Source organism: Natator depressus, chromosome 15, assembly GCF_965152275.1.
Source record: "Natator depressus isolate rNatDep1 chromosome 15, rNatDep2.hap1, whole genome shotgun sequence".
In the NCBI taxonomy this organism is placed as follows: domain Eukaryota; kingdom Metazoa; phylum Chordata; order Testudines; family Cheloniidae; genus Natator; species Natator depressus.
The window spans coordinates 13,547,416-13,571,592 of NC_134248.1; the positions used below are offsets into that span (position 1 = coordinate 13,547,416).

At 44.7% G+C, this 24,177-nt stretch overlaps 1 protein-coding gene across 2 annotated transcripts; it reads right to left on the reverse strand.

The window, feature by feature from the left end:
• Positions 1 to 481: 481 nt before the first annotated feature.
• Positions 482 to 20,499, reverse strand: LOC141999235 (solute carrier family 2, facilitated glucose transporter member 11-like). 2 transcript variants are annotated; one of them, XM_074972437.1, is made up of 12 exons: positions 20,430 to 20,499; positions 13,468 to 13,566; positions 12,366 to 12,526; positions 10,894 to 11,018; positions 9,134 to 9,263; positions 6,913 to 7,061; positions 5,495 to 5,682; positions 4,497 to 4,607; positions 2,920 to 3,021; positions 2,711 to 2,786; positions 1,567 to 1,694; positions 482 to 800 (listed from the first exon to the last, which is right to left on the reverse strand). In XM_074972437.1, the coding sequence occupies exons 1-12, from the start codon at positions 20,448 to 20,450 to the stop codon at positions 600 to 602; spliced, it is 1,491 nt and encodes a 496-aa protein (XP_074828538.1). In that variant the 5' UTR covers positions 20,451 to 20,499; the 3' UTR covers positions 482 to 599. The 2 variants fall into 2 exon arrangements, with proteins under 2 accessions (XP_074828538.1, XP_074828537.1); XM_074972436.1 differs by lacking the exon at positions 20,430 to 20,499 and adding an exon at positions 15,669 to 15,816 and having other exon boundaries at positions 483 to 800.
• Positions 20,500 to 24,177: the final 3,678 nt, after the last annotated feature.

Consider the following 24,177-nt stretch of genomic DNA (forward strand, 5'->3'; position numbering starts at 1 on the left):
AATTTATTCTATCCTTGAAATTGACTCAATTTAGTTGTAAAATTCATTTTGTCCCTGAAATTGACTAACATTCATGGTCTGGGGCCGGGGGCATTTTTACGATTTCCGCGGTCTCCATGAAATTGTGATTTAATGAGGGTCCTAGTTATAACCATCTATAACACCTTCTGCTTACAACAATCTATAATGCATAGTACTCATGTCTGTAACATGTGTATAACATCTATTAATATTTTATTAACCCTTTATAAGCCATTAATAAATGGAATCATAATATACAGTGTGATCCATTCTTTTTAAAAGAAGCTTTCAAAATGGTTTGTCAAAGTAGCATATCACTGGGGATGCTCCCAAGAGATGGCAAAGGGCATTGTGGTATAAATAAATGCTACCCTTCTAAGCAGAAATGCAGGGCAAACTGTTTTTAACAAATGAAGTGAACAAGAAACATCAACTGAATTTCCTGCTTTAGTGTGAAAACTTTTCACTACACAATCAAGAGCAGTGTATTCTCCTTAACCCCCACCTCTTCTGTCTCAAGAAAAGAGAAACATCTCAGGATATTTTCCAACCACCAGCCACCTTTACTTATTCCCAGACTATAACATAGTGGATTTGATTTCCTCAGGGCCTTTCCAAAACTTCTCACGTGTCTGAGTTTTGAAGTTGCGCTTGTTGAATTCCTTGGAGATTTCCAGGAAGGTCTTCCCCTTTGTCTCGGGAACGAAAAAACTGACATATAGAGCAGTGCAGACACAAACCGTGAAGAATGGAAGGTAGCAGAAGTGAGCAAGACCTTCCTGCAGGGAGAAAAAAAGGAAAAGTGTTGGAAACGTACCACAGTATGAGGCAAATCCCCTCTACAAATCCTCTCCTGCATATAATAGCTTCAATCATGAAATATTTCTGCACTGACTTAAGGATCTTACAAACATGAGTAAGCAGCTCTCCCCTAAAAGGACTAACAGCAAGATACTTATCTCTGGCAATATGATCTTGCTTCGTTTGTGTTATAAACATTGGTCCTGACTGGCAACAGATTGTAGCTACTGAAGGGGAAAGTTTGGGAGATATGTACCTTCTCCTAACCCTCAATATAGCTCATGCTAAAGAATGATGTAAAAACAGACTCTCTTTTCAGGATTCACTGTTGGACATAATACAGGAGCACTTATTGTGAAGAGCCCACAATCTCTCCAGTCCCAACCTCTTCCCAAAGGAGTCACTTTAGGGAATAGGGGAGTCTCCTCTCCTAACCTTTCCAAGTTGGGGACAGAATGGGAATGTTGGCTGTCAGGGACTCAAAACTATTCCAACCCCAGCCTCTTCCAGCAGAAATCACTATAGGGAAGCAGTAGGAATCTTGGCTAAGAGAGAGCTCACAACTACTCCAGTCACAACTTCTAGCCAAAGTCACCATCGACAGAGCTGGAGTGCTGGCTGCCTGAGACTTGCAGATACTTCAGACCCAGTCTCTTCCAGTAAACGTTGCTGTAAGCTGCAGTGCAAGAGCACTTGTTTGTGAACTAAAAAACAGTAGATGGCTGTACCAGCTTCCAAACCTACCACAATGAATGGAAAGGCCATTCCAACTGCAAAGAGATTGGACCAGAGCAGAGAGCCACAGATCATGTAAGCAGCTGGACGAGACATTTGATCAAAAATCTCTGTCGGCAAAACTCCTGTCACACCAGCTAGAAAAAGGATTTGGAAACAAATTTGTAATATGTCTGAAATGTTAAAACTAGAAAACATATGCTGACAAATATGTAAAGGGATATAAAAAGGACAGGGACCATTGATTACATTGCCAATTATTCTCACTAGTCAACACGGCCAGAATACATAGTAATGGACGTAACTGCACCAGGGAAGTTTTAGGGTAAATATTAAGAACTGCCTAATTATACAAGCCATCTGGCAATTGAATGAGCTGCCAAGAAAGGTTTTGTAATCAGAATCACTCCTTATTTTGAAGGCTAGACGGGCATGGGCAGCTTAAAAATAATGTAATCAAGCCTGAGACGTTGCAGGGACATGAGCTAGATGACTCATTGGAAGTTACTTCCAACCCAAATGATTTTATGACAGTTGATTCTCCTCTTGCTTGCACCTGTTTTATATTGACATGAGCAGAGAATCATGTCCACATTATGTAACAACACAGCACACATCATGTGCGTACACACAACCACACCTGTATACACTGCCTGGTTCTGAGAAAAACGGCAAGCTCATCAGTTAAAAAAACACATGAAAATGTGTTTCAATTTATATTCAAAGAAATTACAAAATAATAGAGCTTAACAACCTTTAAAGCCATACAATGAAAGAGTGAAGCAATGGGAGCACTTGGTTATAGTCCTAATGAACTGGTTAGCAAATCCAGGAACTGCTGCCTATTGTCACAAATTAGACAAGAAGTTACTACCTACACAAGGTTGTTTTTATGCTTCTAGTTTCCTTTCACACTTTGTGTCTTCAGGACTCCAAGAGAATGTAAACAGAAATGGCTCCAGAGAATGATCGGTTGTCATCACACACCCTGAGACACAATCACAATTGCCTACAAGCACTGCTGATGAAACTACAGGTAGTGAGTGTTCAAAATGTATTGTCCCTTTGTTTCATTCAAATGTGATGTGGGTAAGTACAGTCTTCAGCCCCCGCAGTCGCACAAGGGTTGAGTGAAAAACCTCAGACAACTGACCTGGTCCAATTCCAAAGCTCAGGATATAAGCGAAAATACAGGCCATGCTGAGGTACGGCATCCAGCTAATCCGACTCTATTTCCACAGAGAACAAGGGAACACAGGTTAAGGCACTTATAATTACTTGCCCCCTACTTAATATCCCCATCTGTGTCAGAGGCATAACCAGAATCCATTTCACTTAGATAATTCAATAGAGTTTTTTTACCTGCTGGGATAAAGCAACCATGAAGACGATGGCCCATACTGCCATGAGGCTGTACCCGCCCAGAATCAGCAACCGCCGCCCAGCACGCTCTATTATTGCGTTCTGAAACAAAGCAACACGGGACACTTAGCTATTCATGCCTCTCATCCACATTCCTCCCTCTCTCCCATTTCAGATATCATTGGTTAGCTTGCTGGGCAACCTACTTCCGGGGCACTACCCGTTCTTTAGGAAGAAGAGAAAGCTCATGCAATAATAAGGACTATGTTGAGGAGATTCAGTCAGGCTGGGCAATAAGGAGATGTCAAGAATCTGTCACAACTGCAGTCTGAACCCTTTTCCTGCAAATAGGCATGTATGAAGGAAAAAGCTGACATTCTCCAGGAGACAATTCATCCACCTTTCAAGCTGTGTGCTGCCCCAGAGATCACAGGCAGAGGGAATAAAGTCATTCTTTGAGAGCATCCAGAAGAGAAATGTGAGTTCCCACAATTTAGTGGCAATTAAGAGAAATTTTTGACTGCAAAGTAGCAAGCAAAAGAGACAGGGGGTCTGTTTCTCTGGCTCTGTTTAAGTTTATTTTCTCTCGTCTATTTTACAGGAAAGAAAACTGACCAAAACGTACAATATCAGTACAGCTGAATACAACACATTCTCTAAAAAAGAAAAGCAGGACTTGTGGCACCTTAGAGACTAACCAATTTATTTGAGCATCAGCTTTCATGAGCTACAGCTCACTTCATCAGATGCATCCGATGAAGTGAGCGGTAGCTCACGAAAGCTGATGCTCAAATAAGATACAGACTAACACGGCTGCTACTCTGAAACACGTTCTCTAGGAGTGCTGCATTTAGTGTAAACTGCCACAAGGTGACAGGGTTTCAGAACAGTACCGGTTTTACAGGACAGTCCCTAACTTGTGTTCTGAGGATGCTGCACTGTGAAGACAGACTGCAGTTGCAAAGACTGCAAGCCGTGACTTGAAAGGTAAGAGTCCGTCTCTGCAGCAGTGGAAGTAAGCCAACTGAACTGAACTGAACCGGAGAGCTCCAGATGTAGCATTCACTGGGAACCCGAAGATGGGGTCTTTTCTAGATAGCTCCTACATTACTATTGTCTCCAGCCACTAACTTTAAAAATGCTATTCTCTACTAGCCTACGAGGCCTTGCCCACAGCAACGGTCAAGACAAACAATTACTCTGGCTCCAGTAGGTAAGTCGCATTTTAAATATTTCTGTCTAATTGGAGAAGCTGGACTTCAGAGACTGGGGATACAGGAGAACTACGATACCTTCCAGTATTGTCATAGTCACAAACAAAAATCTTTGCTGGAGTCCACTGAAACACTTTCAAACGGAACTCTTTTCTGGCAAACACCTTCTAAAAATACAGCACTTTTTAAAGTATTCAAGTAAGATGTCATAATACCTGAAAATGAACACTGTGATTTAGTGATTACAAATTATTTATACAGCAAAGTGTTTCTTTGGGAAGGAAGTTATTGTAGATATGAAAGTTGCCTGATGTACATCGGTGGGGTTTGCTCACATAAGCAAAATGCATTAGAGATTCTTACACAAGTAACGGCTGTGATCAATTCGCAGCACCCGGTGCCGATAATGAGATATTGGATTTTCTCATATGGAATTCCAGCCTCTTGGAACACATAGGAAGCATAAAAATACATCTAGGAAAAAAAGAAAGTGAACTGTAAGAGAAATTGCCCTGGAATTGCACATCACTGCCAGTCCCACCCCCTCAGACGCCACATTCCTCCTCCCAATCTGGAGAGTAACACTGTCACCCGGAGAACTGGCTACTTGTGCTGCCATTCAAACGGCTTCTCCACAGTGTCCATACGCAATCCATTCAGTAATGTGCATTCAGCTGCCAAACACCTGATATTTGCATCTGATGGTAGCAATGAAATGCTCTCTGCAAACAACTGCAAAACAGATCCGTAAAGTAACTGAAATGTTGTTTCAATAGTGCAGGCAAAGAGAAGTCCATCAACTACAGAGCTCTCCCCAGAATAAAAACGACCCTTTCCATTATGCCCCATGTACCAGATATGACATGGGCCACTCAACAGCAATGCCAGGCACCCCTGCCACTCCATGTTTCCTGATATCTCAGAAGACCAGTATGCAAATATTTCTGTTACTGCATTTACGTTCCCATTTTCTTGTTTTCTAGTTTCTTGGGCATCTCAGTATGATCTCTCCTCATCCACCCTTTCCCGCCCATGAGTGGATGGCAAAAGATTTTTGCCACATCCATTTAGGGAGACATCTGAGCAAGGACCACCTAGCCTTTGTACCCGCCTCTCTTTTTAGGCCACCATTTTACCTGCTCTTATTTCAATTATCTCCATCATTCCTCCTGCTTTGGTAGGTTCACAATGCTCTCTGGAGATCACCAAGAAGAACTCTGCAAGGGAAGCAGGCTAACTTGCCCTCCCCTACAGAACAGGGGGAGATTCTCAGCCTCTGTTTGCCCCAAAAGTGACAGTCTTCCTTGCATTGTTGTCTCACATCTGATACCTGCTGATGAAATGGTGGCTATTGTGCTTACCGAGTCATTTCCACAGAGCTGCATGGCGCTGCTCAGCACAATGATAGTTATTAGCTGCCGTCTTACAGTTGGATTCTGGAACAGCTCCCACGGCCTCTTTGCCCTCTGACCTTTGATGGCAGCCTGTTCTGCTTGCATTTCCTCCAGCTCACTGCTCAGGTCATCATTACCTCTCAGCTTCTGCAGTGCTGTAAGGGAAAAGGTGCCGTTTATCTACTTTATGGAAGCACTTTAACTTCATCAATTCATCTCCCTGTGGGAGTGAGGGATTGGGTGGCAAGTGACAGTCACAGAAAGCCGTGTAGTGGTAGGACTTTGTGATCCAAGAAACCACCTTTGATAAGCAGAGAAAGCAAGATGTGCTATGCTTGATGAAGCTATTAGAAAGTCTGAGAGACTTTGGGGAGAAGGGATGACAAAACCCATGCAACTTTCTTATTAGGGAATATTTCCAACCAGTGCAATTTCAACTACCATGCTTCTGACTCTTATTGTGAGAATATTACTCTATGGTAGCTCTCCAATGAATCTAAGGGAGTTAAGATTTTTTGGTGCACACCACATGTGTAATGGAAACTAATTCCAACCTAGTCCATGTCTGGAGATCTGTATGTTACAAATCTCAGCAAATTTCCTTATATGAAGAGGATTCAGATTTGGTCACTGAAATCTTCATCTAGCCTTTCTTTGATATCATAGTTACAGACTATATACAAAGTTAACTAGGTCTCCTTAAACAGAGAACAGGTTACATGATAATTGCCTTTGGACTCACTATATGTAGTGAAAAAGTCATTTGCAGCAACAGATAAGTACCTTAACAGGTCAAAAACCAGTTATCATGTAAACTGCACTCTAGTTTGGGTTTGGAAGAAAGAAATAATGACGTATTTACCCTGCCTGCCCTTTGCGTGACACTTATGGTAACTTACCAAAAAACATAACTGAGGACAACATTCTCAAAAGGTGGAGGCCCTGGTCTGTGCCCAGGTACAAGTGCGTGCTTGTTTGCACGTACAATTATTGCAACTGTCCACACAAATGGTGAGATGGCTGCCAACTTTGCAATATCCAAGCGCACATGCAGCTAAGGTTACACTTTTGTGTTCGCATTTTATGCACAAAGAACGTGGGCCTCTATTTTGAAAAATGTCACCCTAAATGTTCAGCGGAAAGTGGCATAGACATTGATTGGGCTAAGGCGTTTGGTACTCGCTAAAGGAGGCCAGTAGCACTACAAGAGAGAATACTGACTGTGGAGAAAACATACCTTTCAAGCTGCTTGCTCCAGGCCAAACATGCTGGACTAAGCTATGCAACATATTAAGAATGTACAACAAAACTAACATCAGTTTGTTTGCACGGTCCGTAAATCTTGCCCCCTGAATCGGACATTGACACGACCACTTTACGCTCACCACAGATGCAGGATTCCTTGTCACCTCGGTCAATCAAGAGGTACCTCGGGCTTTCTGGTAACCAAGGCAGAGTCATCAGCTGGATCAAACCCGGCACCACATTGCTAGCCAAAAGAAGAGGCCAGCTCTCCTCTCCCCCTAATAGTTCTCTGAAGAAAAATAAAACATAATTAAGATAAATCAATCAAATATTTCATAAGACGAAATGCAGTGTTCGGAGCTGGCTGGGTGGCCTGGTGGCAGCACAACGCGGTGTGGGAGAGCTGGGTTTGACTCTCTCTCTGGGCTTTGTAGGGCATCTCTCTCCTGAGGTCCCTTCCAACCCTGCTATTCTGTGATTCTATGATTTGTGCATCATGCAAGAGAAGCAGCTGAGTTTGAAAGTGAAGGTGCTGTGGCCTTCTGCCTCACAAGTGACTCCTTGATAGGTGACCTATGAAACAGCAATGCCATTTGCCTCCACCTTAGAGGGACTGGCACCTGCCTGGAGGTTGGTTTGGTGCTGCGATGTGACAAGAGAGCAGGAGGTCAGAGACATAATGGAGGGTTAGAGAACTCCATCTGAACAGTCACAACCAGGGACACCAAAAGCTCACACTGTGATGCTGTGGGTCACACCACAACTTCCCACCAACCCATGCACCAAAACTATAGCCCATCTTGCTGTTTTTATATATTGGACAGCTGCATTTAAAGGAAAAGCTGTCCTGCCAACCGGGAGAGATGGGACATGATTAAAAAATCTCCTCGTTTGGGAGAAGGAATTCATCCACAGGTCTAGATGGAGAAATAAGATATCCAAGGACGGAGGAATTTGGGGGAATTCCAGAACAATGAGACCTCCCTGGAACATTTTAAGCACAAGGGAAGGGAGGGAGAGTGCACTTTTAGAACGTGGCTGGCTTAAAGAGGGTGGTGGTGAAGACTGCTGTAGCAGTCTTTCTGGGCTGAAGAGCCAGTGTGGTAATCATTCTGGTACTGAGGGTTTTTCACTCCACTCTTGAGGTTTCACCCATATACATTTTCCTCTGTTCACATTTCACACTTGGCTGCCTGTTCTGCTTCTGCTGGGATGGTTGGATCAACCCCAGTGACTGTCGCACACAACAGGGAAATTCTACTGCTACTTCAGAGTAGCCGGATCAAAGTAAGCAGTGTACAGTTTAATGGACAGGGGTGATCCAGGAACACTGGGGCAGCGCATATATTTTGGGACTGACAGAGCAGCAGGTTTACAAGTTGACTATGTTCAGGAGGCCCTTTCTGAAACATGCGGAGCCTCTTCTGACACAAGGCAAAATGCAAGTTGGAATAAAAAAGTGCAACTCCCATTGGTGTTCCTGGGCCAAAATCAGCGGTGGCATAAATGGTGGTGCAAGTTACACACTGGGTATAAGGGGCAAAGGAGTGTAACTTGGAGGAAGCAGTATGGCTTAATTGATGGAGCATAGGCCTGGGACTCAGAAGACTGAGGTTCTATTTCTGGCTCTGCTGTGTGACCCTGGGCAAGTCATTTCACTGATGTGTACCTCAGTTTCCTCATATGTAAAATGGGGATAATGACACTGACCTCATTTGTAAAGTGCTTTTGGCTCCACTGATGAAGAGCTAGGTGTAGTTATTACACCCCTTTGATATTCAATGGGTATGAAAAAAAGCAGCTTTTGCACCAAGGGTGGCAGTGGTGGCGTTGTAGCAGGAAAAGCAACTAACACAAGTCTTGCCACACATACTCACTTACATCTTCTCCCCTAACATGCAAAGCCACATTCAGCCCTGGGATACACAGGCAGATTTCCCACTGAAGTCAATGTCACAGCAGAATTTGGTCCACAGAGTCCCAAATTCATGCAAGTTACGCTCATTTTGTACATCCATTGAATGCCAAGTGAGTGAAAACAGTGCTGTCACTTACACCCAGAAAATCTACACAGGGCTACCCATAAATTAGGTGACACATTTGAGGGTGGGTAAGTCCTTAATTTTGTGTGTGTATTTCAGTGTCACAAAGTGTTACAAGCAGTGGGTGGGTCCTGAAAAATCACCAAAAAATCTGTGATATGATTTATGGACAGCCCTCATCATCACTGATGTCACTGCTGAATTTGGTCCCTAGGCTCAAAACCATCACGCTGTCCGAGGGGTACGTAGGCATTTGAGCAGGAGAAGACAGGAGAGGAAAGAAAGAAGAATCAGAAACATAGGGAAGTCTATACATTACCTAATTCCAACAACTTGTCCCAGCACCAACCCCAGGGCAGTAAATGATGCAGAAGTCAAGGTCACTGCTCCTCTGACCTTCTTGGGAGCACTTTCCCCCAGGTACATGGGCTGAATGTTCATGCTCACACCTGGAGAAGACAGACAAACACTGACCTCAGCTTATGCTCTCAAGATGTAAAAGAAAAAAAACAAAAATTAAAACAGCCCCGAGATGAGGGAGTTAGCTGTATTCCCTCTGCTTGTTACAGAATATGCTGCTTACACTGATCTCTCAATGCCTGTTACTTACACCAATATATTTCCATTCCCTCTAATTCACTGTGTCAGTTTTGGTAAATATGTATTAATATATTTGCAAGTACTGCAGGCTAATGAAAGGCAATTTCACATTTTTAAAGCTACACAGAGTATCATTACTGTGCATCATTAAAGCTGCAGCTTTATTTTTAATTTTGGTGCCCTCAAAGTGAGGGACTAATAGTGCTGGCTAGAGGCAGATATGGGGTAAATTTTCTGCCACACCTCTAAATGGCTTCCATTTGCGTCATGCAAAACGGTGCATGCACGTATCTGGCTGTTTGCTCTTTAAAAAGTCTAACCCTTGCGTGCAAGCCAGTGTTGGAATTTGTAAACACACAAGCTTTTCAAACAGGTTTGCAGGAGAGGGAGCACATTTCTTCATTAGCGTTCACAGAGATGCTAAAATTGTTCAAGGGCCGAGGGGGGTGTTTGCAAAGTATGTGTGTGTGGAACTGAATGTGCATAAGTGGAGAGCAGGGGCTGCGATCAGGCCTACACGTGGGTAAGCTCAGTGGAAGATTTCCAGCATAGTTTGGCCTATACCCCAGAATATAACCTGCAGCACTCCCTGCTGTTCCATTCCTGGCACTATCCTGTTCTTATTATTTTATATTACAGTAGAGCCTAGAGGCCCCAAGGAAGATTGAGGCCCCCTTGCTAGGTGTAGTAAGAGACAGTCTCTGCCCTAAAGAGCTACAATCTAAATAGACAAGACAGACAAAAGGTGGGAGAAAGAAAGTACTGTTATTCCCACTTTACAGATAGGGAACTGAGGCAAAGAAATTAAACAGCTTACCTCAGATCTCACATTAAGGCAGAACTGGGAATTGAATCCAGGTCTCCTGAATCCCAGTCCAGTGCCTTAACCACAAAACCATCCTTTTTATTAGGGGTTAGTAAGAGAGCAAACATATTCAATTTGTGACAATACTGGATGTGGGGACCCACATCTTCAAAAGTGAGCTGCTACTGCACTAACTCTTCTGTGCTCATGAAGCAACGGCCATTAACCAAGTCAACCTGGGAGTATGTAAACCAGTCTCCGGTGGTGAGCTGAATGATACAGACATTCCATATGTGCAAGTAATTCTTGTCACTACAAATAGCCCTTAGGAGAATTATCTTGTGTGTGTGCATGCGCGTGTATGTATGTTTCTGGAGTACCCAGATATTAGGCATAGACTTTGATAAGGGCTTCTGCATAATATGCTTCAGAAGCATATTGTGAAATGTTACATGGAAGAAGCCATATATTGGCTGACAATCCAGGTTTATGTCACCTCTTAATGGCAGGGAAAGGAGACTGGCATGTTCTTCTGGTGCCAGGGGTCATGAGTTCAATGCCAAATGAAGCACCAGGGACTGCAGAGCACATCAGAAACCGTTTTAATGCCACAGACATTTATATTTGTACGGTGTTTCTAAAGTCCTCATTACCATAGTATCACTGTTCCTTACCAGCATTGATTCCAGTGAAAAATCTGCCGAGCATGATCATCTCGAAGGATCTGGCCATCCGGCTGAACCCTGAGAAGACTGCAGCTATGATCACAAATGCGTTATTCAGCAGCAACGATGTCTTCCTTCAGAGAGAATAAAAACAGAACTGAAGGGTCAGATTTCACCAGGTCTGGTTATTAGAGCCAATGGTGGGACACAGCAGTCCAATTTTCCAAATTTGAAAGTTTGTCAGGGTGCCCATTTCTATAGCAGCACATTCAGATGGGCACTTCTATAGCAGCACATTCAGATGGGCATTAGGGCCCAAATACCTCCGTCTGGTGCCTACATGGCAAGTGTCCAGTTATGAAAACTGGGTTTGACATTGGCAAATAAACTGTCATCTGCATTGCACAGTGCATGGCGGAGTTAGGGACTGTTCAACTGGAGTGGAATTCCATCCATTGTGAACGAAGATAACTGATGATTGCAGGACCAGATTCAGGGAACCAGGAGGGCATCATCACATTGATAATCCTGATTCGTTGCTCCTGCTCTTACACTTAACAAAATTCCTTTTTAATGAAACATAAGAATCATAAAATCATTATGAACATCTCCAAGAAACAGGGTGAGTTCTGGATGACAGCACCACTACTTAGCCCATGATTACCTCCTGAAATGGTAAAACTGGTTCCTTCAGTACATAAGGGGGAGATGCAATTTTTACCGAATGCCATACTAGAGCTGGAAAGAGAGGCAAGTACAGTGTAACTTTCTGTGGTTTCACGATAAAAACATTGATTGTTCTTTCAGAGAGAAGGGGAGGTTATACCACGTCGTGAAATCTGCAGAAAGGGTAATACAGATTTTTTTTATAGGCTCCCAAGCACAGGGAAGAAAAGGAACTTGAAAGACTCAATGGATAACCACATTTTAAAGATATTTCAGTCTGAGAAGCAGGAATGGCCTGCGAGAACTAAAGTGACTGCAGACCAGTGCTCTGTGATGCAACTGTCCCAGGGGCGCTCTTCTTGTAAGTACCTTATGCTGCCTCAAGCTATGGATTCCGTGCAGCATTCCTACCGCTTCCCACTCTCCATTTTGGAGAAAAGCTCTCCATTAATTCCGTGCCTGTTTCCTGCTTAAATTAGATGAAGAGAAGCTGGTGACTGCATACTTGCCTGCTGTATGTTATGTTATGCTGGTGGAGCAGAAAGCCATACCTAGATATTTTTCCAGTGGTGCAAAGTACTGTGCTGTGTTGGATGATGAGAATTGAAATGCTACCATTCAAGGTAGCTTCCTCTAAGGGCTAATGCCAGATTGTACGGTTTTGTTTTCTTAGGTTAAGAATGAACTTCATGTGTTTCAGTTGAGTTGGGTAATTTGGAATTGGGCTCTTTTCAGTTTAACATCCAAATGTTTAGGCACTCGATTAATGAAAAACGATCTACAAAGTTCAAGGTGCAAATCCAAAGGTCTCTTACCTTCCCAGCTTGATTGCCATGGGTCCTGCAATGAGAGCTCCAGCGAGTCCCCCCAGAGAATAGATAGAAACAATGAAAGACCACACCAGCAATATCACACCGCTGTCTAGAGATGCGCCTGTGCGTTCTAGCCACGTTTCATTTATAAAACTCTGAATGTACTGTAAGTGAAGGACAAGAGTCACTTTACTGTAGGATTAAAAATAAAGATCCCTGAGAAATAGCAAAGGTTTTCTTCATATTAGGTATGATTTACGTGACGATCATGACTCCAAAGTTCAGCTTGAAGAAAGCATTCAATTCCAAGCTGTATTTTGGACATCCCCCTATAAAATTTTAGTTGTTAAGAAGCTGTACTAGACAGATTGCCTTTACAAAGTGAAATGATCTTGCATATTTAAAAAAATGATCTAAATATATTTCATGAGCTCAATCCAAGCTTTATTTTGATGGGTGCAGGACTGGATCCTATACACTGAATGTTCCCAATAGCAAAATTAAAGGGGGTGCTCAGTACATAACTCATTTTAAACTAACCTTTCTCTCCCAATCATTTCATGTCCCCCAGAGTCACACCAGCAAGTTCCAGATCCATTCGAACATACAGCCTGTATGTGGTATATTTCAGCTACCACAGAGCCCCAAGAGAGCTCACCAGCAGGGAATCAGTTAAGTGGTTGTCATGTATTATGTAGCCTGGTTTTGCAAATGTTTTAAAAATTATTATTTTATAAAGTAAGACAAATTTATCTAACTCGTAAAAAATGTTCTTCTGAGACTGGAAAGTTTCAGACTTATATTTGCTGAAGTTCTGACTGATTTAAAAAGGTTCAGACTGGCAATCCTGTGGTCAGAACCCTTCTGGGTCTCAGCTGTAGCACTGCTAGCATGATGCAAGAGTTAAATTATTAACTGTGTAAAGGACACAAATCCTTCCTTTACTTTCCACCTTCAGTAGTAACTGGCTGAAGGGTTTTGGCAAAATATGCCTGTGTTTTCCCAGACTGGTGGACACTAGGGATCCCTGTAAGGATAACAGAGTTTAGACCTCACAAGATTCACCGTCTCAGGGGATGGCTGCAAAGGCCAGTAGAGCACTTACTGTAGTTGGAGCATTGATGATGGAGATGTTGTAGCCATATTGGAAAGTCCCTCCAATCCCAGCAGCACATATTGTAAGAAATAGGACCTTGCCTTGAAGCTAAGGTAAACCAAATATAAATATATTAAAAAGACAGAAAATATTGATAGTTTTCTACTGCTGAAATATAAAACGGTTCAACAGACACTTGGCCCAGTAATTTGTCTGGGATGGTTTGAATGATAATAGGTGAACACAGGAGACATAATACTGGCTCTAAAAAGGAAAGGTTCCAAAAGACAAAATAATCACACAAAGAGATTTTAAATTTTAAAGTGCCTACAAATTATTTTAAGAAGTAATTGCAGTTAGCGAGTTCAGGGCTGGTTCTCAGCAGCAGTGCTGAGAATGTCCAAAGTGCTTTAACGTCTGCATTTCTAAAAGTCAGTTCCACATTCTGGAAATATCACTGCACAAGCATGCTCAGCTGTTAGAGCTCCCACCAGTTCAGCTCCCTACAAAAGTCTTTACTGACATGACGAATGTATTATACAAGCATTGACAAAGTTTAAAACACAGTAACAATATCCATCTGCGGTTAAATGTCTCCCTCAGATAGGGGTTCCATAGGGTACCGGGGTTTTATTCCATGGCCCTTTACAGATATTGTGAATTTCTGATTTGGTGGGATGCTATTTTTTCTGCCATCTCTTTCCTTTCACCTACAATCATGCACAATTTTCCTCTTGATTTTGAATGGAAAGTCCTTTTCTGGTCATTTGAGGGTGTATCTTGCTTGCGCACCTTCATATTTTGTACATTGCAGCAGATGAATTCTTTCAGTTTCACTCTCTCCTGTCACAACTGGTTGCACAGCTTTTCTCTAAGTTTTCACTGTGCTTTCTCCTCACAGTTTGTGATCAGCAATTCTGCATCGGGTGAGGGTCTGCCTGTGTGTTCCCTGCTTACTGGGGCGAGGTATATGCTTAGGTGCTGGAACTAGTGGGTGCTGGGGGTGCTGCCGCACCCTCTGGCTCGAAGTGGTGTAAGTGAGCTGTAGCCCACAAAAGCTTCTGCTCTAATAAATGTTAGCCTCTAAGGTGCCACAAGCCCTCCCGTTCTTTTTACAGTCTATGCAGGGTTTACAGTTTGGTTCAATGGCTCTCAGCACCCCCACTATAAAAATTGTTCCAGCCCCCCTGCTTGTATGAGGTTTGTACTTGTCTGTTTCACTGTGATTTTTAATCAGTACTTCTCTGCTAGATTGTCTTTTAAAACCTGTCTCGTCTTTCGTAGTGTTCACTGGTGAATGGGACTGCCGCCTCGGCTTGGCAAGTTGGTACCCCGGAGGCCTGCATGAGATGCTATGTAGGCGTGAACAACAGGATCACGCTTTTCGAGGAGGTAGTAAGTGCGGCTCTAGGGGAGATGGCACCAGATGCAGAGAACTCATTTTCTGTTCGTCCATCAGCAAAGGGATTTACTTTTTTTTCCCTCTTACCCTACAATGGCCCTAAGGTGTAAGGGTCAGTCCCACCCATGGAGCTCTCAACAACAAAAGGCAGTCAGGATGCAATTGACAGAATCGGGGATGTGCTGTGACACAGCAAGACCCCCGGGAAAGTGCCCCACAGCCACTGCAGGGTGCAGCAAAGAGCAGGGTGAAGTGCCCAGCGCTGGCTCTTCGGGGCAGGCCCAGGGCAGGGAACTGTGGGGCGGGGAAAGCAGGTGGCAGGTGCCCTTGGCTGTACGAGCCCTACGGCCCCGCCGAGTGAGAGCGGAGCAGCTGCTGCCTGCGATGCACTTGGGCTGGGGGAGGTTGAGAGAGGTGAGCGGGGCCGGGTGCTAGCGGGGGGGGGGGAAACGCGGGAGCCGGGCAGGGCGCTGCGTTGCACTGGGGGATGCGGGACTCGGAGCCCGGCGCTGGGGGGGAAGCCGGGCAGGGCGCTGCGCTGGGGGATGCGGGACTCGGAGCCGGGCGCTGCGCTGGGGGGGGGGGGGGGGGGGAGCCGGGTAGGGCGCTGCGCTGGGGGATGCGGGACTCGGGCAGGGCGCTGCGCTGCGGGAGCCGGGCAGGGCGCTGCGCTGGGGGATGCGGGACTCGGAGCCGGGCAGGGCGCTGCGGGTTGCGGGACTCGGAGCCGGGCTGTGGGGGATGCGGGACTCGGAGCCGGGCAGGGCGCTGCGCTGCGGGATGCGGGGTCAGGCGCGCCCCCGGTCACCTGGGCCTGCGCTCTGCAGTTCAGCCCCTCTTCTTCTTCCTCCTCCTCTTCCTCCATTCCGGGCTCGAGCTCCGCAGGCCGCGCCCCGGCCAGGCTGGAGCCGGCTCCTGAAGGGCGGGCCCGGCGCGGCGCCGGCACAAGGAGCCGGACGCTCGCCGCGGCTCCTCCCTCGCAGCGCTGCAGCCCACCCCGGGGCGTGGGCCTGGCTGGCAGCGCTGCGGCAGAGCCCGCCTGGGCAGAGAAACCCGCGGGGGTCAAGGCCTTAGCCCGGGCTGTGTGCGCCCTCCAGTGCCAGCGGTGTCCCGGCCCGGTGCCTGGCCCAGTCATCCCCGACAGTGCGTGCCTCGGGCCGGGCTCCTGCCCCTCGGCCCTTCCCGCGGCCTTTGGGAGCCCAACGTGAGTGCAAAGCGGCCGGCGCCTCCACACCGGTCCTGCCCCATGCCAAGGGCTCCTGGGGGTACCCGGTACCAGCCGCAAACAGCAGCCGTGACTGCCTAGCCCGCAAACCCTGCGCGCCAAGCTCGTGTGTCTCCATCCGATCCGCGCAAACACGGGGGGCTCAGCGCTCGGGTTGTCTCCTGGCACCGCGCACAGAGGAGACCCCTCTGGGCTGCTTGTGGCCCACAGTTCAGCAAACGCTAGGGGACAGCTGAGCACAGTGCCCCTCCCGCCCTGCTTAATGTTCCTGGGAAAAAGAAAAAAGAAAAGGAGGACTTGTGGCACCTTAGAGACTAACCAGTTTATTTGAGCATGAGCTTTCGTGAGCTACAGCTCACTTCATCGGATGCATAGCATATCGTGGAAACTGCAGAAGACATTATATACACACAGAGACCATGGAACAAAACTTCCTCCCACCCCACTGTCCTGCTGGTAACAGCTTATCTAAAGTGATCATCAAGGAGGGCCATTTCCAGCACAAATCCAGGTTTTCTCACCCTTCTCCCCCCCCCCCCCCCACAGACACACATACAAACTCACTCTCCTGCTGGTAATAGCCCATCCCTCTTTGAAACCTCTCTTTATAATGCGCATGATAATCAAGGTGGGTCATTTCCAGCACTAATCCAGGTTTTCTCACCACCACCCCCCCACACACACACACCCCCCTCCAAAAACCACACACACAAACTCACTCTCCTGCTGGCAATAATCCAAGTTTAACCAGAACGTCTTGGGGGGGGGTTTGTAGGAAAAAAACAAGGGGAGATAGGCTACCTTGCATAATGACTTAGCCACTCCCAGTCTCTATTCAAGCCCAAATTAATAGTATCCAATTTGCAAATGAATTCCAATTCAGCAGTTTCTCGCTGGAGTCTGGATTTGAAGTTTTTTTGCTTTAAGATAGCGACCCTCATGTCTGTGATTGCGTGACCAGAGAGATTGAAGTGTTCTCCGACTGGTTTCCAGTCAGAGAACACTTCAATCTCTCTGGTCACGCAATCACAGACATGAGGGTCGCTATCTTAAAGCAAAAAAACTTCAAATCCAGACTCCAGCGAGAAACTGCTGAATTGGAATTCATTTGCAAATTGGATACTATTAATTTGGGCTTGAATAGAGACTGGGAGTGGCTAAGTCATTATGCAAGGTAGCCTATCTCCCCTTGTTTTTTTCCTACAAACCCCCCCCCAAGACGTTCTGGTTAAACTTGGATTATTGCCAGCAGGAGAGTGAGTTTGTGTGTGTGGTTTTTGGAGGGGGGTGTGTGTGTGTGGGGGGGTGGTGGTGAGAAAACCTGGATTAGTGCTGGAAATGACCCACCTTGATTATCATGCGCATTATAAAGAGAGGTTTCAAAGAGGGATGGGCTATTACCAGCAGGAGAGTGAGTTTGTATGTGTGTCTGTGGGGGGGGGGGGGGAGAAGGGTGAGAAAACCTGGATTTGTGCTGGAAATGGCCCTCCTTGATGATCACTTTAGATAAGCTGTTACCAGCAGGACAGTGGGGTGGGAGGAAGTTTTGTTCCATGGTCTCTGTGTGTATATAATGTCTTCTGCAGTTTCCACGATATGCTATGCATCCGATGAAGTGAGCTGTAGCTCACGAAAGCTCATGCTCAAATAAACTGGTTAGTCTCTAAGGTGCCACAAGTACTCCTTTTCTTTTTTCTTTTTACGAATACAGACTAACACGGCTGTTACTCTGTTCCTGGGAAACTCTCCCACACGCTGTTCATAGAAGGAGGGGGTGGGGGGAGGAGAAGATCTGTGAATGGGAGGGGGTGATTCTGGACCCTTCAAAGTTCTCCCCTTCACCCTCCCTCTCACACACACATTTTGCCCTGGCTTTTCAGGGGCGTCCCAAGCTTTGTCTCCCTCCATTAGGCAGTGATCATAGTAAACACCTGCACCGACAGAGCAGCCCTTTTAAAATGAAGGAAGAAAACACCTACTGGATAAACCTTGTACATAGTTTTAAAAATATAGCCACCCTTTTGGGGAGGGGGTGGGGGAAATCAGGTATGTCTCTGCAACTGAGGGAGGGCTGTAGGATGAGTGAAGATGTATAGGTAGGAGTCTGTAGCTTTTACAATTCAAGGCTTCAGGCTGTGAGCAAGTAGTTATTTTACATAATGGGAAAGGTGTCTTCTATGTTTGCAAGAAAAAGATTTGATCTGTAAAGTGCAACATGAGGTGCAGTGATACACAACACCTTTACTCCATCAAATCTTTGGTTGCCTGTAGGGAAAAAAAAGCAGAAGCATAATTTTTCCAAGGTTAGAGAGTGGCTAATATTTGAAAGGTGTACATTTCAAATATGTTGGTAGTTGCCAGAATGAACTTCAGGAAGAAACAGCCAACTTCCTTGGTTAATCTTTCAAGAGCTGTTAACACATTTTATAGTGCTGAATGATTAAAACACATGACAGTTTTCAAGTGCCCTTTGTTTCCTTGAGAAGTGAGACCTGATCGCCTACTTCTGAAAGGCTGGAGCCTTGTCTGCCTTTTAGGAATTTGGCCTGCTAATCTCATGGTTATGTAACAGTGATAAAAATGCCTGTTTTCTGTCTGCACAGGTGCTTCACCATTGCTCCCACCAGTGCAGCTGTACCGGTGCTGGGGCAATGGTGGGAGATCTCCTGAATAATGCTAAGGAAGAGACAGCCTTACTTTGATTGTTTGTCCATGATTTGGAAGCAGAAGCGCATCGTAACTAATTAGCCTCTCACAGTTTGTATGAAGAAAAGGAGGACTTGTGGCACCTTAGAGACGAACAAATTTATTTGAGTATAAGCTTTCGTGAGCTACAGGTCACTTGCATCTGATGAAGTGAGCTGTAGCTCACGAAAGCTTATGCTCAAATAAATTTGTTAGTCTCTAAGGTGTTACAAGTACTCGTGTTCTTTTTGTGGATACAGACTAACACGGCTGCTACTCTGAAACCTGACAGTTTGTATGGTAACTTCCAACTTATCTGTATGTATATATCTATCTTCTTACTATATGTTCCATTCTATGCATCTGATGAAGTGGGCTGTAGCCCACGAAAGCTTATGTTCTAGTAAATTTGTTAGTCTCTAAGGTGCCACAAGTCCTCCTGTTCTTTTTGCCGATACAGACTAACATGGCTGCTACTCTGAAAAGAACATAATGGAGCACTTTTGCTTTCAAATTAAAGTACAAACTTTAATCTGCTACCCATACATGGGAGATCTGATTACTCAGTTTCCCCATATATATTATTGGAAAATTCTTGTTCCTTCTAATACCTTCAAATCAAATTCCAATTTTGAAAAGTCTAAGGTACTGTAATCTCTGTGGGAAACTTCTGCCCAGCTGTCAGTAACGTGTACTGCCTTAACTCATGATTACACTGTTGTTGCTGCAGAGCAAAGTCATACACTCTCAGAAAGGGATAATAGGCTAGATTTTAATCTCAGTTACACCAGTGTAAATCCATAGTAACTCCATTGACTTCAGAGTACTTACACTAGTATACATCCAAAATAACAAGAGATCAGAATCTGTCTCTCTGTGAACCTTTCTTACTTTCCCCATCAGTTTTCTCCTTACCCTTCGTTTGTGGTACGTGAGTAGGTGAAAATAACCCATTCTCATGCCTGATAAAGAGGGGGTTCTCAAATCACAAATTCAGATAATCTTGGAGACTGAGCATCTCCATGCCTCAAAGCCTTCCTTTCAAAATCAGCATCTAACTGTGATCACACATTAGGATTCTCCCTCACCTTCCCAATCTCAGGGTAGAATTTCCCTCCTCTCCCTCCTCCACAGGTCCTGCATCACAGTCGTCTTCCTAGTCTGAGGAAACTTTTGGGGATGTCCCCTCAGAACCCATCAAAACAGCTCCCAGGTTAGCCAGAGAGTTGCCCGCAGCATGATATGAAGTGTTACTTCCCCAAAGTACTGAATATGCTGCCTCTGCACTGTTCTTGTTCCCGGCCAGTGCAAGGACATGGCAGTCAGTGCTAACCCTTGGCCAGTCCTTGCTTTCATTTGTTTTGGGTAGTCTGTTATGATCTCATCAGTTACTTCATTATTTCTTTAAAATACCTTGATACTTGCAGAAGGTGCTATACAAATCAGTAAATAATAATAAAAGGAGTACTTGTGGCACCTTAGAGACTAACCAATTTATTTGAGCATAAGCGAAGTGAGCTGTAGCTCACGAAAGCTTATGCTCAAATAAATTGGTTAGTCTCTGAGGTGCCACAAGTACTCCTTTTCTTTTTGCAAATACAGACTAACACGGCTGTTACTCTGAAACCTAAATAATAATAGTAGAATACAAAATTGTACCAGTCTCTGTAGTTTGTTCATTCTTCGCTGGTATGTTTCCTGTCTGTCTTTTTCTGATGAAAGAGTCTCTTGTACTTTGGGAAGAGTTCTAGAGGATTATTTAAATCTCCAATGCAGGAATGTGTGTATTTAGTCATCCATTAGATTGCGTTATAGACACTTGACTTGGCAGGTGACTTGCCAACTGAATGTACTTCTCAAAAAGGGGTTGCGTGATCATAGGTGAGGGCTTGGTTGGTTGGTTTTATTGAAAACACATGATATGTATGCTGGGGAAAAGCCTGATATTCACTTAGGTAGGGTCATCCTTATGCATATCTGCCAGATTTCTTTAGACTTGGCTTCCTTACACAATTTGGGGGGTTAGAGGACCTTTCTGGGTCAGGCAACGTTACGTTGAGGTTTGCACTGCATCCTTTCCTGCCAAAGAGCATGTTCTGGGGTTTTATTACAGGATTCAGAACTTTTTAGAGGTTTTTTAATTCTCCAAGTTTGAGCATGACACTGCTACTGTATGTAGCAAGAGGTGATACATCTTCTGTTTTGGATTAGTGTAAGCACCTGTGGTCAGGAACGGTCTCATATAGTACTGAGAATGCTGTCAGTGCTTTACAAATAATAATGATAATCACCTGCTATGCACTTTAACAAATGGTGAAACTGGGGAGAGTCTAGCTCCTCTTCCAAATCTTAACTTTTCCATCGACAGCCTGCCACACATAGAGTCTGACCTTGGGGCAACATCTCTGGCATTGACTGTTGCATCTTAAATAAAGTGTGTTCCTACTTTGAAAAGTGATTCAGTAAAAATAATACAGTGGGGTTCCATAATTATTGCTTTAATTGATGTCACTATTAAATGTGCTCAGATTAGAGGTAAAACAATGTTTTGACAGCCATGCAAACTCAATCTGGGATCTGAAAGTCAAGCTGGGTTATTTCCTTCCCTCAAATTAATACCAGTTTAGGCCCTCAGTGATACCTATGCAACCCCACTGTTATGAAATTATGCCTCAGTGACATCTGCACAACCTAATTGTTGTCTTTGAGTTTGCACAGGACAGGTATAATTGATAGGTGGGGGTCCATCATTTCATCCACAGGAAGAAATAGAATCCTGCTCACTCTCTTAAAGCTGTGTTGGTGTGACGGACTAAATGGGATTAAAAACTAGTAAAATCTCTGTTTTGTCACTAACATGGCATACATGACTTTAAATACACAAAAGCCATATTTGTTGAATAAGAAGGTGCTGTTTTCACACACACACTTTTCAGAGTAGTACTTTCTAAATTACATCAACATTTGAAATCTGATGTTGCAAATAATCTTAGCACAGGGTGGGGGTTGGCAGGCTGTCATGGGGAAGGGCAGATATATCATGTAAAAACTTCTATGTTTAATTAATTTTGGTGGTTACATACAACAGGGTAATTTTGTGCAAACTTCCTCTAGAAAACTTGTCAGTACGTATCTCAGTCCTGGCTCTCTTCTGAGCAGTGTCAAAGAGCATGGTGATTTTTGCTTTGTGGAAAAATGTCAACCAAGGAATCAACTGAAACCAAATATATCCACATAACTCTTGACCTAATGGTCTGTTAGTAGTAAAAGGGGTGGGGGGGAGCGTACATCTGAAATTGAATGGATTTGGGGAAGGGCCCCACTTTGCAACACATCCTGAGTGCACAATCATTTTTCGGTTTTTAAAAAATAGCTGAGTTCTGGTTAAAAAATTAAATGACTGTATAGCAGTGAAAAAATAAGAGATGCTCAAGCTAAATTCTAACAGAAGGTTTTATTATTTCACCTCAAGGAACTCTGCACTTCAATGGCCTGCTTCCTTCACATGACCTTTCATCCTTTTCTTTGGCTTATTTTTCACTAGGTTGTGAGTTTTACACTCCGCTTTCTGTCAGGATTGGTTACACGCCATTAAATTAGGACGTGGTGACTGGGAGGTATGAGCCAGTGGGTCTGGCTGAAATAGCAATTGGTTATTACTCCTGAAATGGCTGCATTTTCCCATCTGGGTACCAGAAGACAGTAGGGCAGTAGTAGCAACAATAACGGCAGAGTTGCTTCTCTCCTGTAAGTGAGAGTCCCAGGCAGTTGAAATTACAACCAACAGTAATAGCTGAACTGCTGCTTCATATAATATCTGATCTTTCTATATAATGATGGTATTTAGCCTCTTTCATCCTGAAGGATCCCAAAGCTCTTTTAACTACTGTACAAACTATATAGGGATCATATAATTACCCACTGACGTACTGCTACTTCAAGGGTGGGATACAGCATCTTAGTAGCATAAAGTAACAGTTTTGGATAGAAGCTGAAGAATCTCATATTCATTTGAAATCAGAGTAATGTGGGGAGGCAGCGTGCACTGGGAGTCCCTACCTAGCCCCGAGACATAACACAGGTGTGATGGAGTGCTCACCCCACCCACCTGCAGCAAAGGGTTATTGGGCCTGAGTGGCCAATTAGCTCCCCTGCTTGCACCTGGAAAGTCAGCCAAGCCGAAGTAGTGATCAAGCCCAGGTGGAGGAGAGCTGGAGGCAGGGTTGCATTAAAGGACTGAGAAAGCTCAGTTAGGGAACACTTAGGAGAGAGGGGGCAGAAAGCTTCTTTGGAGGGAAGGCTGGGCCGGAGGCTGGCTGGCTATAGTGAGGTGGTCAATGAGGAGAAGAGGTGGTATTAACCATGGGCTGTGAGGAAGTAGCATGAGGAGTCTAGAGATAAGAAGGGGCCCAGGAAAAACTCTGTGCATTTTAAGGAGCACATCTAACTACTCAGGACAGGGTCCCTGGGCTAGAACCCAGAACAGAAAGGGGGTTTATTGTAGGGATTATTAGTCCCAGTATAGGGCTGCAGGCTGAGCCTTCAAGATGGGCTGAAACATAATCCAAAAGGGGTTAGAAAGATCTTCTTGTGTTGAGATGTTTTGGGGACTTCTTGAAGAGTTGGTATCCCAGAAGGGGTGGTGTGACCTGGCGAGAGGACTGAGTTGTGGAAAGGGGGCTGCCAGAGTGATGGTTGGCAGCAGTTGCCAGATAGGGGCGAGCGAGCTACGAGGCCAGGCTCAGCCAGGAGAGGTGCCTGTCTGTCACAGCAGGACTAACGCTCCTACAGACAATGCAGTGATGCTTGTAGGGGTGGGAGTTCTGGGCTGCAGCTCTGTCTCTGCTGAAGAGGTTAATGAAATTAGAGGCCTGGAAGGGCTTTTGTCTGAGGCAAGAATAAAAAGTTCAAGACTAATTAGCAGAGAGAAGATGTGAGTAAGAGATGACATTAAACTTCTATAAACTGATAACATACTGATCAGTTGGACTCACCAGTTCATCCTTTATCAGAAGCAAAGGGGCAACCAACTGAATTTAAAGGCAACAAATTTAAAACCGATCAAAGGAAATATTTTTTTCCCTGCAGTGCATGATTAACCCATGGAACTCATTGCCACAAAGCTATGCTGGGGCTAAAAACATAGTAGATTTCAAAAAGGGTTTGACACTTGCAGGAATAAGATCTGCAATTACAAGAGCTAGTATAAAAAAATCTGACTTTTGTTACCCTTTCCCTCCCCAGTGATACTATAACATGTGAAAGAATTAAAGAGTTAGGTCTGCACCCCACTCCTACTAACTAAAGTCACATGGGAATCGATGACTATCGCTGGTATGGATCCCTCTACCCCAACTCCCAGACCTGCTCAGATGCGGGTTGGACTAGCAGGACTGGGTTGAGTCTG